General features: G+C 44.2%; 2 protein-coding genes and 1 pseudogene across 4 annotated transcripts; 1 reads left to right on the forward strand and 2 right to left on the reverse strand.

Moving 5' to 3' along the window:
• The first annotated feature begins 560 nt into the window (after positions 1 to 560).
• On the forward strand, positions 561 to 4,662 carry LOC112896879 (hypersensitive-induced response protein 1). 3 transcript variants are annotated; one of them, XM_025965001.1, is made up of 6 exons: positions 561 to 862; positions 2,508 to 2,714; positions 2,887 to 3,007; positions 3,187 to 3,278; positions 3,350 to 3,446; positions 3,991 to 4,662. In XM_025965001.1, the coding sequence occupies exons 2-6, from the start codon at positions 2,526 to 2,528 to the stop codon at positions 4,344 to 4,346; spliced, it is 855 nt and encodes a 284-aa protein (XP_025820786.1). In that variant the 5' UTR covers positions 561 to 862; positions 2,508 to 2,525; the 3' UTR covers positions 4,347 to 4,662. The 3 variants fall into 3 exon arrangements, with proteins under 3 accessions (XP_025820786.1, XP_025820784.1, XP_025820785.1); XM_025964999.1 differs by having other exon boundaries at positions 2,519 to 2,714; XM_025965000.1 differs by lacking the exon at positions 561 to 862 and adding an exon at positions 1,862 to 1,970 and having other exon boundaries at positions 2,519 to 2,714.
• A 1,811-nt stretch (positions 4,663 to 6,473) lies between these two features.
• LOC112898243 lies at positions 6,474 to 8,870 on the reverse strand (annotated as a pseudogene).
• An 892-nt stretch (positions 8,871 to 9,762) lies between these two features.
• LOC112898245 lies at positions 9,763 to 10,240 on the reverse strand. Its single transcript, XM_025966607.1, has 2 exons — positions 10,143 to 10,240; positions 9,763 to 10,014 (listed from the first exon to the last, which is right to left on the reverse strand). The coding sequence occupies exons 1-2, from the start codon at positions 10,194 to 10,196 to the stop codon at positions 9,763 to 9,765; spliced, it is 306 nt and encodes a 101-aa protein (XP_025822392.1). The 5' UTR covers positions 10,197 to 10,240.
• Positions 10,241 to 16,399: the final 6,159 nt, after the last annotated feature.

The raw sequence follows: 16,399 nt of genomic DNA on the forward strand, positions 1-16,399 counted from the left end.
CACGACATGATTTAGGGGGTGTTTGAATCCTAAGATCTACAATTTAGCCCCGTGACATTATAGATTTCGATAGCCATTAGAAGGACTAAACATGAGCTAATTATAAAACTAATTGTAGAAGCATAGTGCTAATTCGCGAAACGAATCTATTAGACCTAATTAATTCATAATTAGCATATATTTACTGTAGCATCATATGAACTAATTATGAATTAATTAGGCTTAATAGGTACGTTTCGCGAATTAGTCCAGAGGTTATGCAATTAGTTTTATCATTAATTTACATTTAATACTTCTAGATAGCAACTAAATATTCGATATGACAGGACTAAAATTTAGCTGCCGGATCCAGATAAGATCTTAATTCCGTATTTTATCTTAATTTGATTTTGAGCCCTGGAATTTCAAGATCTCGCACGAACGAAACCTATGTCCCCTACAGCAACCGTCCGATGCAAACCAGCCCATTGCAAAGAAAAATACCCCCGGTCAAACATCCTCATCATCATCCGCGATCCTAAACAAAAGCCAAACGGAAAACAAACGAAAGAAAAAGGGATATTTTTGCTTTTGGCCCCGGTGGCCCGGTTCCAGCCAGAGAAGCCGAGCACGGCAGCCCAGCCGGCGGCAGCACACGGGAACCGGAGACACGAGCGATTCCGTCCCAAATCCATTGCCGTCCTCCTCCCGAAAACCCCAATCGACCCTTCCCTCTCAGACGCGCAGCGATTCCGCCATAAATACCGGTTGATCGAGGGCGGGAGAGAGCGCACTCGACGGAGCACCGCGCGGAGGAACGAGGCCAAGCCCTTCGTCCGTTTCCGTCTGCGCCTGGGGGGGATCCTTCCTCCGGAGGAAGAAGGTAACTAAACCGCCGCCGCGTCCCCCCTCTCCTCACTCTCTCCCTGCTAACCCCTAGCCAGTTAACATCGGCGACGCCGGCCGCCGCGGCCGGGTAGGCGACCCCGCCCCTCGGTTTCCTGTGATCTGGGGCGCATTTGTCCGGTAATTTCTAGTGCGCTGGACGGGTTACGGTCTTGCGGAGGAATTTCTTTTCCTTTTTCGTGGCTGGTTTCTTGGGGATTTCTCCCCATTGGGATGCGTTTCTTGGAAACCTCGCCGGCCCTCTGCTCCTTCCGCTCCGTCCACTTCAGGCAACAATAATGTTTGTGTGGCGGCTCCCAAGCTGGTGATTTGCGGCTGCTTCTTCGGATTCGACCCCTGTTCTTGTCCTGCGGGCCTTGTGGTGGTGGTGTGGCCGCGGCTTAGAACCAGCCTTGCTGTCTCCGTGGCCTCAACGAAGTGAGCGGGCAAATCTGCGGCGCCGGCGTGCGCTGATTGTCCTTAGCATTCCACGTTGTTCACTGTTCAGGCACGGCTTCGAAGTTTTCAAGTGTTCTAGTCAAGCACGCATTTTTAAATATTTTTTCAGATGTAGTTCAATGCTACCCTTTTCTTTTGGTGCCCACCTCCGAAGCTTATAATTAATTGCTTGGTTGCTGGGCACCGTTGGGAACTTTCCACTGGCCTTGGATGCACAGATAAGATTGGCCAGCAAGTGGCAGCACGTCCCGTTCTTGTTTAGTTGTATATCCTGTTCTTGTTTAATTGTCGTAGGGAAGATACGCACTGGCTGGGGCCATGGAAGATTGCGACGTGCTTATCACTAGTCGTTCGCTAAGCCTTGTGGGTTTCTGCATTGACTTCTGACCAAAAATGAGTCGTTGGAGGCATCATGTTGATTTGTCCACACCTGTGCTGCCACCAATTTCCAGCTTTGGTTCTCTTGCCTTGCTCGCTGGCATCTGGCCATTTGTATGATGTATCCACCTCACACGTCCTTCCATGTATCCACTTGTCTTTACAGCCTCAACTATATATGCGTTGTTGGTCTACCTCCTGTAGAGAAAGAAAGCCCTGGAGCTGATAAACCTTGCATCTCCTCATTGAGCTTGTCGACATATATATAGGTTCTTGTTCTTGTTTTACCTCTCTCGTTCCATAGTTCATCTTGGTGCTATGCTAGTTAATTTTTCTTTCAGTGGCTATCTTTTCTGTGGAATTGATATTTTAGAGTTCATTCCATTGTGCTTCTTTGGAGTCTGGCAAGAAGAATTCAGTAGATTTAAGGACATGGCTGTCTCTATCAGCAGAAATTGTTGCTGAGTTCATGGCACATAATGGAATGTTTTGTGGGCATGATCAATATATTGTTTCTGATACTGTGTCCTTGCTTAAAGTTGCAATTGGCTAAGTCTTCAGTATGAATGAGTTTAGTCAATCAATGCTTCCCAGCATACATTTATTGTGGCTCATTAATTTTAGTCCAGTGATGCTATCTATTATTGATAAGTATCCAGCTGTTTGTATGGCACTGAAAGTAAAGTTCTCATCCACTATATTAATTGGAGAAGTCACACGCCATCTGTGAGCCAAGTCAAGATTGTGCAGATATGTTGAGATGCTAGTATTTGTTCTTTAGCAGATGACTTTAGTAAAATCCACTGTTCCTTTGTAGATAAGACATGGGTCAAGCACTTGGTTTGGTTCAAGTGGATCAATCGACAGTAGCCATCAAGGAATCTTTTGGAAAGTTTGATGAGATCCTAGGACCTGGGTGCCACTTCTTGCCATGGTGCATAGGGAAGCAAATTGCTGGGTACCTTTCACTGCGTGTTCAGCAGCTTGATGTCCGCTGCGAAACAAAGACAAAGGTTTCCAAACTCTTTTATCTTTTTTTGCTTTATAATTTATAATTTGCTAAATCATTACCATGCGTTGGCAAAAAAAGTTCTGCATTATGTTGAATTTATCTTTTGCATGTTATAGTTGTTTTTCTTCTGTTATCTTTCTTATACTGAATGGCATGTTGTGAATAATATGTAGGATAATGTCTTCGTCAATGTTGTGGCATCTGTGCAATACCGTGCCCTTGCGGACAAGGCGTCTGATGCTTTTTACAGGCTTACTAACACCAGGGAGCAGATCCAGTCATATGTCTTTGATGGTAAGGCTGCTACTTATTTCAATCTGCAAAATTCATTATTCCACGTACACATCTTTATCCAATGTTCCTTTTATTCCTGGTCTCGTTCTATAGTAGTCACCTGCAAATTGTTGGTTATATTTCTTTTTGCCTTCAGTCCTCCCTTTCAATGTTAATAGAACTCTTTTCCTCATGTTCAGTCATCAGGGCTAGTGTTCCTAAGATGAACTTGGATGATGCATTTGAGCAGAAGAATGAAATCGCTAAAGCTGTGGAAGATGAACTTGAAAAGGTGTGTGTTCATCATTTGTTGCTCTTCTAGAATGTGGATTTTTTTTGCTAACCCTTTTATTCACTATATAGGCAATGTCAATGTATGGATATGAGATTGTGCAGACTCTGATTGTTGATATTGAGCCTGATGAGCATGTGAAGAGAGCCATGAATGAGATCAATGCAGGCAAGTTCCCCACATTTCTTGTCCATAGTTAAATATGAACAGCATATTTAATTTTTTTTGCCAACTTAGCATTTGAGCAATACGCATTGCAAATTAATACGTATGCTTCATTTAGAGTGGCATGACCTTAAGACTGGTGCAGCTTCCTGAAAGCTGTCATCAAGATGACACGTAACTATGTTATGTGCAGTAGTACATCAATATTGTACATGTTTATCTAGATGTATATATATGCAAAATTAATCAATCATCTTCTTGGTTGGCATTGTCATCAAGTAACTGCAGAATGTTTTCAATCACAAATCTCCTGGGCTTGGGTTTCTATATCTGAGGACAAAGTTTAATTTGTTGGTGATGAGCAAACTTGTTTAAATTGATGCACTTACTGAGTGCAAATTCAGAAACTTTAACTGCAGAATCTGCTTTATTCATATAATGGTTCCGGAAGATAGGTTGTTAGTTCATTATGACGTCATGGTACATCTTGTATGACGCATCTCTGTTTGCAGTATTTCTGAACTGTTCTTGTCGTTTAATGAAATAGCTGCTAGAATGAGGGTGGCTGCCAATGAGAAAGCTGAAGCGGAGAAGATCCTGCAGATCAAGAGAGCTGAAGGTGATGCAGAATCCAAGTACTTGGCAGGTCTGGGTATTGCAAGGCAGCGCCAGGCTATAGTGGATGGGCTGAGAGACAGCGTTCTCGCCTTCTCTGAGAATGTCCCTGGGACCTCCGCCAAGGATGTCATGGACATGGTCCTGGTGACCCAGTACTTTGACACCATGAAGGAGATTGGGGCATCTTCCAAGTCCTCTTCGGTCTTCATCCCTCATGGACCTGCCGCCGTGAAGGACATCGCAGCGCAGATAAGGGATGGACAGCTCCAGGCCAGGATGCTGTGAGGAGAGCACTGGAAAAAAAATGCACGCTTTGAACATTCCCGTCAGTAAAGAAGTCCAAGAGCCCCTATAAATATCTAGATAATTGAGTAAAAGTTAGGGATATGGTAGCAATGTGAGTACTCGCACTCCAGTACAGCTTGTTCATTCTATGTATCACGTATGTTTATTATCTAGATGGATGCTATGTAGGACTGCGTGGATTGTGCCAGGAAAGGATAAAGACCTGTTTGTTACTGTAAACGTTCGTCATGTCATCGTACTGTTTGGAACTACCTACCTCTTTAAGTTTTGAAGCCCGAGCAAAGTCCTTCCTCAAGCTATTTTGTGCTGCCCTGGTATCCTGTTGTGGTGAATGAGCAAATATATGTCCATTTTCCAAGCCCAGATTAAGCACTGGAACCTATGTGAGCTTATTCATTATCTGTGTGATTCCTGATGCTAGCGCACATAAAATGCTTGATGAAATTCGATGGGTTGCATAGCTTGCATTTGCAGTACTCCGTTTCAACCAAGTATGCAAAAAAAAGGAAAAAAAGAAAGAAAGGTGCTTGAGATAGTTGGGCAGCTTCTTTGCTGTGCAACCCATTCATTTCATTCAAGAATCATTGTGCGACAACAAAACAAGTCCGCTGACTGAACACAACATCATCATACTAATCTTGGTTTCGGTAATGACCAAGATAGTATACACAGTTCATTTGTTGTCAAAAATTGAAACAGAGTTTTCCCCTGTTCCTACTTTCTTTTTCTTTTTTGAAAGATATGTTGCTGGTTTCTTTCATCCAGTGAAAATACACACATGCATCCTACGAAGGCATATGCCTCACGGTGAAACTTGCTCATGTGTCATCTACTCATCTGCTGCCTGAGCTAAATTCTAGATTTTAATTCACGCAGATGTATTTTCAGTACCCGATGTGTTTCTTCTTACTTTTCCTTATACCCAGATTTTTCTAGTTTTCTTAAGAGTAAATAACCAGGCCCCTTGGTAGATTTGAAAGCGGGCTGTGGCTATTTACCGTGTATTTCGCTGATTCCATCGTGCACGATTACAGTTTCCTCCTTACTGTAGCACTAAAACACCATGGTAGCAGAATTTAACGTAGCAAGCGCACAAGATGCAGAACTAAGATCAGTTTTAGTGCATGATTTTATTACACAGTTACCAAGACTGAGAATTTGATAAGCCGAGTCAGAGGAGTGTCATGGTGATAAATCCCTTCTCTCATCCCATACTCTCTGTCCTCTCTCCTTATATTTACTCTACCATATCAGCAAATTTACTAATATGGCACAACATTTAATACCAATAGATCTCCTTATAAAATCCTACTGAGGTCTGAGGCTGACCTAATAAGTTCATTCAGTGATGCAAAACCTTGCACAGCAGGTCTAATCTCCAAACGTCCAAACATGAAACAACCAAGGTCCGGAACCACAAGGCATCTGCATCGTCGACATTCGAATAAAAAACACATCAAAATTGCGCTCTGGATGAACCGAAGTTGGATCTGTTGGGTGCTGGCGGGGGACGGCCCACCCTCTTCATGTCAGGCGTGCGTGAGCCGAACAGTCCCTGGCGCCCGGCTCGTTCCGGCCGGCCCATTTAGGGTCCGTTTGGTTGGGGAGCCAAGTTGAATGGAACGGTTCTATTTTTTGTTTGGTTGGAGAGTGCGCTGGAGTAGAACCATTCCATTCTGTGTTTGGTTGGAGAGCTAGGTGAGTGAAGTTACCTCCTCCTTTATTGGGGGTGAGGTTACCACCGTAACATAATATGCAATATAAACTGAGTTTCAACATGACATAATATGCAATATAATTAACTGAGTTTCAACGTGACATAATATGCAATATAATTAACCGAGTTTCAACATAACATAATAACTCATGACATACATGAGTTCAAATCAATCGAAATAACACATACATGGGTTCAAATCAACCGAAATAACACATACATGAGTTCAAATCAACCGAAATAACACATACATGAGTTCAAATCAACCGAAATAACTAAACTAACAAACATAAGGGCAGCAGCCGCCATGACAGAAACCATAACCATAAGCTAGAAGTTCTCAGTCACGAAACTCGAAAACCACGATAGCTTCCAATCGGATGGTAGATTCACAAAAGCATGGGCATCATTGGGATGCCTAACCAAGTACTGATATATCGAGTCTTGTGGTGAAGCTCAAAACCTGGGAGACTGTCCACGGCTTCGAACAAACCATGTGGTAAAGCACTGCTTGCTTGCGCTATTGCCTTTGCTAGCGTTTGGGTGCCACACTGAAATGCTTCAACCAAGCCATCAGTCTTTCTCCCGGTATCATCAATAGTCTTGGCTCTCTTAGCTGGTCTAGCTGATGAAGATGTATCATCATTAACAACACTTTTATCAATACCATGGTTCAGCCCATCATTTTCTGCAGTGGCATCACCCCCATGGCTCACACCTTTACTTCTATCAGTCCCAATTGGGTCATTGTAGCTCTTTGGATACTGACCGGTAGCGATGCTATTGTCAAAGATTGTAGCTAGAAAATCATAGTATGGAAGAGGCTTGTTCAAATATTCATCATCAGCTTTATTTTTTGGATCCTAACAGCGAATGCAACACAAATTAAGTACAATACCTAGCATATAGTGATATCAAATAGAAAAGGCAAGTGAAATTCGTACCGCCATATGTCCTTTGTAGTGCTCATGATCTAGAGAGACAATGAATTCATCTTCATCCCAAAGAGCAGCACTCAAATTCTTAAGATAGTTGATCCTAGCGTACTTCTTCTTCCATGTCTTCAAGTGATTACTAACTTGATCACCTGTTCTTGTGAGTTTAAAATGATCGTTGAGAGCCTTAGCACAAGCGTTGAGATGAACTTTCTTGAAGCCGGTGGAGGTTTTAGTGCCATCAGCTACAATATTAGTAAGAAAGGTGAGTACAAATATGGACTGAGTTGGAGTCCATTGACACAGTCCACTAGCAGCTTTTGCACCGCTTGCCTCCGTGTCCATCCCCTACATTATAAATCATGACATCAAATACATTAAATTCAGGAAGATAGTTTGCCAAAGCACATGTCCATATTGCATCAAGTTTGCCAAAGTACATGTCCATATTTCGACGTCTTACAAGTGTACATGTACATACGAATAAAAGATACATGTTCATACGAATAAAAGATACATGTCCATACAAGTGAAGGCACATTAAAAGAAATACATAACTATCATATATTGTTTGCATGATAGTCTGCCCACATGGCATTGGCAAGTTCCTGCCTGAAGTTAACCATAAAGGCATGCTCTGCTGCTTGTCCACGAGAAGATGTATGATGATTAATGGTAGCCAATTCCTCACTCGTATCAATGATAAAGTCATCACCTCCATCTTGTATAACCCAGTTGTGAATAATACAACAAGCAACCATAATTTCTACTTGTGTAGAGAAGGGAAAGAATGGTGTGGCATCATCAAGAATTTTAAATCTCCTCTTCAACGAACCAAATGCCCGCTCAACAGTGACTCTCAACGATGAGTGCCTATAATTGAATAATTCCTTCTTATTTTGCACAGGATTGTTGCCCCACTCGTTCAAGTGGTACCGAACACCACGAAAAGGGGGTAGAAATCCAGGTTTGGCTCCATATCCAGCATCAACTAGGTAGAACTTGCCTAGCATACAAGGGATATGTATGTAAGCTATGCTAGGTATTAAATTTCATAACTAAAATAATGAGCTACACAAGTTTTATTTTACCTTGTGGAACACGAAGACTATTTTCCCTCTCTAAAACATCCCGTAAGACTAGAGCATCATGGGCTGTCCCCTCCCAATCGGCCAACACAAATGTGAATCAAAGATTAAAATCTACAGCTGCCATGATATTTTGAGTAGGATAACTCTTTCTACCACGAAAGGAAGCCTCCTTGTGTTTAGGAACAGAGGCCCGCACGTGTGTGCCATAATTTGCTCCAATACAATCCTATTATACAATTAGAATGGAAATAATATCAGAAATTACAATCTGAACTCCACCCTTAAAATGAAGGGGAGATAGGCCTCACACCTTAAAGTAAGGATCCCATCTTGGGTTTCCTGCAATTTTAGCTGGAGTTGATATCGATGGTGGTGTAATGAAGTCGTTTCGTAGCTCTCCAATAGCGTGCATTACTTTGTTGAAATACCGACTAACAGTTTCACCGGACCTATCAAAATTGGTGCCAACTAACCTATTTTGAACATTGTGACCTACTGTGTTTAAAAACATTGCAACCTGCCGCTCAACACACAAATGTATGGTGTCTTGCAAAAGGCCCCGGTCCCTAAAAAGCTTACAAAATCGGAAAAAAGATGCTCTATTAAGTCTAAGCATATTGACACAAGTTACATCATTCTTCCATATCTTATTATTCAGATACTCAATTCTCATTCTATCCCTCTCCTCAATTGGAGCATAGGTAATTGGTTCTACAGATTCATGGCATTTTCTTTTTCTAGATTGAATAATCATGGCCATCATTGAAAGTAACGTATACGCTGCAGCTGTGTAAATGAAAAGTTGTGGGGGGGGGGGGGGGAGGGGGCGCCGCAGTGGAGGGGAGGGAGAGTCGCTCACCTGCAGAGGGGAGAGGAGCGGGCGGTGATGGGCAGCGGGGCTCGAGCGCGTGTGGAAGGCGAGCGCTCGCGTCCGCTCGTTTTTACCGAGCGGGCTCGTTCCGGATCTATGGGGAATATTCCCCTGCGGGAGCGGTTCCGCTCCACAGTTCTTCAACCAAACGCGTGCAAAAATGGAACCGTTCTACTCCGTTCACCCTCATTCCGCCAACCAAATACACGGTTAAGCTTCCTGCCCGGCGGTTTGGCCAGGTTGGTCTAATGCATCTGACATTTCGTAGGAACATGCTTCATAAATGCTCAATTAATCCCTCATTCTAATTAAACATCATATATTTAAGAACAAAGGGATATGTGTTTTTTACATTAATATGTAATTGCATGTGCATGCCCATGGTCCATTTATTTTACTTCTGCAGGTTGGCCTATAATTGGTTTTCTAATTTTTCGTTTGTCATGGTACCTCTTTAGCCAGTCCACTCTCCTAGTTTTACTTTGCTACCACTTCTACTGAAAAGAATGTGAAATGTAACCCATTAAGTGTTTGTGAGCTGCCATGACATAATGTTTCCGACACACGACAAAAACAAAAGCAATTACTAAAGGTCTTCACAATTGATTAGCTAGTAGGATCATGTTTGAGAAAAGCCCGCTCAACTACACTCTTAGAATCAACATATAGACACTTTTATGCCTATATAGTCGGTTCATGTTTGTAGCTGGCTAGAAAATGCTTCTCTGGCCCAAGACGCTTAAGGCTTTAAACTTCGTCCATTAGCGGTCAACCACTGCCATCACCCGCTTGTCGCCGGTGGTGCAGCTGCACCAGTGGCTGCCGTCCCCTCAAGCTCGACGAGTCGAGCCACAATCGCCTGCTTCTTCGCCTTAAGGTCGTCAATTTTGGCATCGAGTTTCTCCAACTTTGCTATCAGCTTGGTCGCGTCAGAGATGCCCGCAACATTCTCCTTCTCTTTGCTCTTCTCCTCCTCCTTCTTTGGCTTCTTCGCTTTCTTCTCCTTCACCGGTTTCGCCTCTCCAGCGTGATCCTTGTGGAATGTCATGCATTATTCGAAGGCACAGTAAAAATACGCAATGTTTGCCATGATCTTGCATTGGTGCCATACAGGTCTTCTGTTTATTGCAGGCTTAAGGGGAAAATGTTACCACTAATTACCTTATGTTCTTTCTCCTCCGTTTTCTTGGGGTGAGTTGCATCTTCTGCTTCCATCTGAATTGTAGGGCTGAGATCAGGGTGCAACGTTCACGATATTAGTTAGGAGCCCAGAAGGACAGGAATATAAATTGATCACGCCTTGTCTTTTCCATGAACAAAAGCATGCTGTTTCTGAAAAAACAGGGAAAGTGAAGAGTATAGGAAATGAATGATAGCTTTGCCTTTACCAATGTAGCAAGGGTCAGTTTTTCGTTACCCTTCCCTTTGCAGAGTAAGTTGCAATTAATCGATCTGTGAAAGGGTAACAAGCAGGAAAGTAATCAAGATTTATACAAATCGAACTGTGATCAAGGGCAGAAGATCTATAATTAGGATTTTCTTATTATGTATGGATGTATTTGGGCATGAAAGTGCGGGGACAAGAGTGAACGTCTCGCCGAACGTAATAAGAATACCCACGTGCACGTTTTAACATAAACTATACTATCTTTCGGACAAAAATAGTGCATGCTTCGTTTTCATATAGTATGTAGGACTAAATAAAGAATTGAAACTGCTAGCAACTTCGATCCATTTTTCCTTCTGCCAGGGTGAAGCTTGGGCTCGCCATGCCATGCCATAGCTATTTCCATTTCTCTTGAGCTCAAGTTTTTTTTGAATGGTCATGGGGGGAGAGCATCCCCACCTGAATTGTATTCAAATGATGTGGCAGACCACAAATCAAAGATCTCATTTTTAGAAAAAAAATAAGACAAAATCCTACAATGCTCAGTTAATTTAGGAAAACCAGGCTAAAATCCTAATAATAACCTACCTAGCTAAACTAGACCTCATACAATACACTCTAGCACAAGGGCAAATTGTGGCATAACCACGGATATATAATAACACCATGTCCTAGCACAAGGACGAAGTTGCGGCTTAACCGCGAATAGCACAACCACGCTAAGCCCAACCTCCAAATTGTAGCAGCAACTACAGCACCGCACCACCTGCAACGCCATGAGCTTGATGGCTGAGATTCATCTTGAGGCCCTGGCACCATGCACAAGATCAAGGTGCCCATCTCCGAGACAATGCCTCCAACAAGAACTTGACGTCAAGACGCCAACATTGCTCGACCCGGTGGAGCCGGATCTTGATTTTCACCTGGAGAAAGCAAGGCTACCAAGAGAATCCGTGGAGGTTCTTAGACAACGCCTCCAGCAAGAGGGGTGATGTCTAAGGACGCCACCGCCGAGGGCCTTACCTTGAGCTAGACATAGCTTTCATCCGGAACATGCACCAAAACAAGCATACGAAGGAGACTCACACACAACCAAGCTAGCGCCAACCGGCCCACACTGTCATCCCGACCACCGCAGACAGCCATGAGGTAGCTGCTGCCCGCAGATCCACAAGGAGCAGCGGGACCGGAGGGGGAGTGTAGATCCATGGCCGATTCAGCCCCCACGCGGGTCAATGAAGAGAACAGCAGGGCCGGAGGGGGTTGGGCACCAAATCTAGCCTTGGTGATGCCAGATCTGGCCGCCCGCGGCCTTGAGGGCTGCGTAGCCGCCGCCACCGCGTCCTGCTATGGCCATGGCTGCCACCGAGCTCGAGCGAGGAAGACCGGGGAGGCGGATACGCTGGTGGCAACGAAGGGCAAGTGGGTTTGTAGGCTGGCGGCGTGCGATTCCGCTGCGACACCCAGTAGGACGATGCAACTTCGCAGAACGTGGAAACTCGTGGCCTGCCTTCCCACCGCAAGGAGCCACATCATGTCAAATCAACCAGGGGATCAATGGATCCGGCAAAGTGCTTGCCGGATCTAACAAAAATCGGGCCTCACGACCAGCTCCGGCCTGCAGCGGTGAGGAGCGCCGCCGGAAGAGGAAGGTGAGGGGGGCGAGCAGGCACACATCAGGGTAGAGGAGACCTCGCCACGGCCGTCCTTGCATCCGCACGGACTTCCGACGGCGTGCTCGAGCGGAGGTGAAGTCGGGAGGGAGCAGTGCGGGCAGCGGCGAGGTACAGCGCGGGGTCCGCCCGAGCCGCTCGAGCGGGCGACGTGGGGGTTGGGGGACCTACGAGCTGGTTGTGACTTCTTGAGCTCAAGTTTGTAGCTAGAGCCTTGACGTGTGTTTGGTCATGTGTTGTTGCCCGCTTAGCTTGTCCAGTGTTGCTTCGACCATTGTAACACTATCTTATTCTTAATGAATTGAAATACACGCCATGTTCTCAGAAAAAATAACTTACATGTATTCGAAAGCAACAAACTAATATTGCCATACCTGACCTCCCTCACCACCTGGCGTCACCCCGGATCTCTCCACCAAAGCTCCACAACGTCAAGTCGAGCCGTCCCGTCCAGAGCTCCTCATTGCCAGATCTAGTGTAGGAGAGCGGGAAGAGGAGGGACCCAAACCATGCCCTGGAGTCCATCACGGCATCCGCGATGTAATGCCCTCAAGTCATTTCTATTAAGGGGTTATGGCGATATCTCCGCGAAAATACTATAGCATCACTATAGCACCGCTACATGCCGCTATTTGAAATATTGGTTTTAGAACATTACGGTTTTAAATATGCTATTTTGACCGGTAGTATCTTCTATACAATAATTGATTTCAAATAGAAAAATTACATATTATAATAATAGTTCGTTTCACGTTGAATTTAGCAACATCATTTTTATGGTATTAACTTTTATGAATTTTTTCATACTGATAGTCAAAATTAGAAATATTTAACTCAAATAAAACAAATCTAAAAATGACTGGAGTAGCAATGCTATGTGTTGTTATACATTACGGGCTGCGACTTCATTTTTGGTGGGACCCAGCATAAGGGCGATATGGTATTATACACTACTGATGCCCTTAGGGCTACATTCTTTCTGCACCTAGCAACGTGGGACCGAGACGGGGGAGCTGGAAAGAAGAGGCGGCAGCGGCGGTCCGACAAGAGTCGTTAGGACGGGTAGTGCGATTAATGATGATCACTCTACTGTTGTTAATATGTACTCTTACTGATTTGTTATTAATACGAGGCTCCAGGAATCTGAAACTAAGGGCCTGTTTGTTTGGGCTTATAGATTATACTATCCAGCTTATTTGGTAGCTTATATAATCTAGCTTATTTTTTCTGGATTAAATAAGCTGAGTCTTGCTGTTTGTTTGCCTAGCTTATTTGGGCCCAGCTTATTTGTCCTAGACGTGTAAAGACAATAATACCCTTTGGTACTAGACTTATTCATTTGCTTACTATTTTCACAACATTAGCAGTTTTAAATCACCACCACAAACTTTTTAATATAGAATCAAATAAGTAGAAATATTTCATACAAGTTTTTTGTCCAAACTAAAGTACTAAAAATAAAATTACAGCTTCAATAATGCTAAATAAAATTACATTCTCCTAGCAAATAGTGCATTGGCAATTTCATCACGAAAACTATTCATAGCTCCCTCCTCATCTCCCAATTGGCTTTCACTAGCTGAGTGACTTGATGGAATGGGCATGTAGTTCTCATCTTGATCACAACGATCAAACTCTTCATCGGCCATTTTACTATCTCGAATGAAATTATGTAGAGCCATACATGCATGTATTATTTTTGATTGCTTCAACATCGGATAGCTTGGCAAGTCCAACAAAATTCTCCACTTCATCTTTAAGACTCCAAAAGAACGCTCAATGTGATTACGAAGAGAGGAGTGCAATTGGTTGAATACCTCCTTTTTTCCGGATGCACGTGGCCCCGCTCTAAATTCCGGCACATGATATTTCACCCCTTTGTATGGAGCAAGATAGCCCTTTTGGTTCGGATACCCCGAGTCCACAAGGTAAAATTTTCCTACAAATTTTCAAAAAATTGTGAGACACAATTTCATGCAAGTACATAATTTAAATGGGTGATGAAATAATCGTACTGGGTGGAGGATGTGGGAAGATAGTGCCATACTTGCGTAAAGCATCATTGAATACTCTCATATCATGCACCGATCCGGGCCATCCGGCAACAACAAAAGTAAACCTCATATCGAAGTCACATATAGCTAAAACATTCTGAGTCGGATATCCATGACGACCCACATGTTGGACAACTTTTGAGGAGGGTACAACAACTGGAATGTGAGTACCATCTATTGCCCCTATACAATTGTTGAAATGAGGTGCAAATCGAGGTTTAAGCAATTTTTGATGCGGAGATGTAAAGTCTCGATCTATAGGCTTCACCACCTCTTTTGCCATGCGGTATACACAATCTAACACTTCAGTGAATTTTCTACTAATGGTTTCTTTGGACCTTTTAAAACGATTTTTCACTTGAACAAATGATTGAGGCGCCCCAATAGTCCATAGAAACATTGCTAAAGCTTCAATAGATATCATTTTGCTACTAGATGTCAAACCATAAGATGACACTAACAACTCATGTAAACTATCAAATAATTGTCTACTCATCCTAAACATGTCATAGCAGTCTTTTGGATCATCAAGGGTTCTCACAACCCACTCATAACCAGTCATAGCAGGTTGTTTTCTAGCACTTTTGTTCAAGTAGTTTTCAGTATAAAACATACCAATTCCTGCTGCAACTGCTTGAAACTTGTTCAAAGTATCAAGTCGGTTGAGTGCCACAGTCATACACATATCGTCCTCATCATCACTTGAACAAACATCCATCTACCAAAATAAGAAGCAGTCCATGAATAAAGGAGTACATAAAGCAGCATACTAAATTCAGTCTAGCATAATAAAATTCAGTCTACCATAAATAAAGTTCATTCTACCAAAATAAAATTTAGTCTAGCATAATTAGGTTTGTGTTATCGAATGACCAATCAGCTTTGTCGTAAAGTTCTTTCTACTCATTTTTACAACATACATAAAAGTGTAGATTAGAAATATTAAATAGCACACACAGAAATCATATACTCATAATACAATCGTTAATATTGGATAAGCAATATACCGTGTTGGCATGAGATGTCGCCTCAACATCATCATCACCATGGCCTTCATGCAGCTGGGACTCAAGGTTCAAGTCAACATTGTTTGTACAGGAGCGTGGAGCCCTGTAGGATTGAGAGCTCGAAGACTGACCACGTCCACGCCCACGAACAGAACGAGAAGCCTCTTGTGAACTCTGTGATGCACGCTTTCCACGTCCGCGCCCTTTTCCCGATGGTGGGAGTCCATCTGCAGCAGCTTGTTTCAGCTCTAGAAGAAGCAGAAAAAGGTATATAACACTACAGTATCGCCCAAACAAATATAAGCTCCGCTGGTTTTATCTTTAATTTTCAGGCAGATCGAATGGCTAGTTTAATGCACAATGTATGTTTGCCCCCGAGGGGATACGATCAGAAGTTAACGTGAACGTACTGAAGAAATGCACATCGATACTGAATATGTCTCACCTACTAGCTCGGTCCAAACGCAAATTAAAACGGGAGCTGCAAGCTGTTGACTAATTGCACTGGCTCACACGAACCTGGATCGCTGCTGGCCGCGCCGCCATCCACGCCGGTAGCCACGGCGCGCCTCTTGCCGGCGGCCACGGCGCTCCTCTGGCCGGCAGCCGTGCCCCCATCCAGGGTGGCAGCCGCGCCCCCATCCTGGCCGGCAGCTGCGCCGCGCCCCAGGCCAGAGGCCGTGCTGCGCCCGAGCCTGCCGCGCCCCGCGACCCCGCTCGGCGTGCTGCGCGCCAGGCCACCGGCCGGGCCTCGCCGGACACCTCCACTGCCGAGCCTCGGGCCACCTCCGCGCCCCAAGACACCATTGCTGTTGGGGTCGTCTTCCTCCTCCGCCCCAACACCATTTGGGGTCCAATCGAAGATGAGCTCACGCTGTAGACTACTACGGTGCTCCAGAGCTTGAGAGAGAGAGTCCTCCGCGTCGTGGTCTTCCATGGGGGGCGCTAGGATGGAGTGGCGGCTAGGGTTTGAAGGTCAGGGAGAGAGGGGCGCGTGGGGAGGGGAGAAGGGAGCGAGCCAGAGAGAGGGGCGCGTGGGGAGCCAGCCAGGAAGAGGGGCGCGTGGGGAGGGGAGGGGATCCAATGGCAATTGCGGGTAATTTGCTCCTCTTTACCATGGGTAGTGGGTCTTTTGGTAGAAATAAGTTGAAATAAGCTCCACTTGAGTAGCTTATGAGATTGTGGTGTTTTTGGCTCTAGATTATATAATCTGAGCAAATAAGCTGCCTGTTTGTTTCCTTTACAGCTTATTTAAGTTGGTTGGTATAATCTACAGCTTATTTAAGCTCAAACAAAC

The sequence above is a fragment of the Panicum hallii genome, chromosome 6 (assembly GCF_002211085.1).
Source record: "Panicum hallii strain FIL2 chromosome 6, PHallii_v3.1, whole genome shotgun sequence".
NCBI lineage: Eukaryota > Viridiplantae > Streptophyta > Magnoliopsida > Poales > Poaceae > Panicum > Panicum hallii.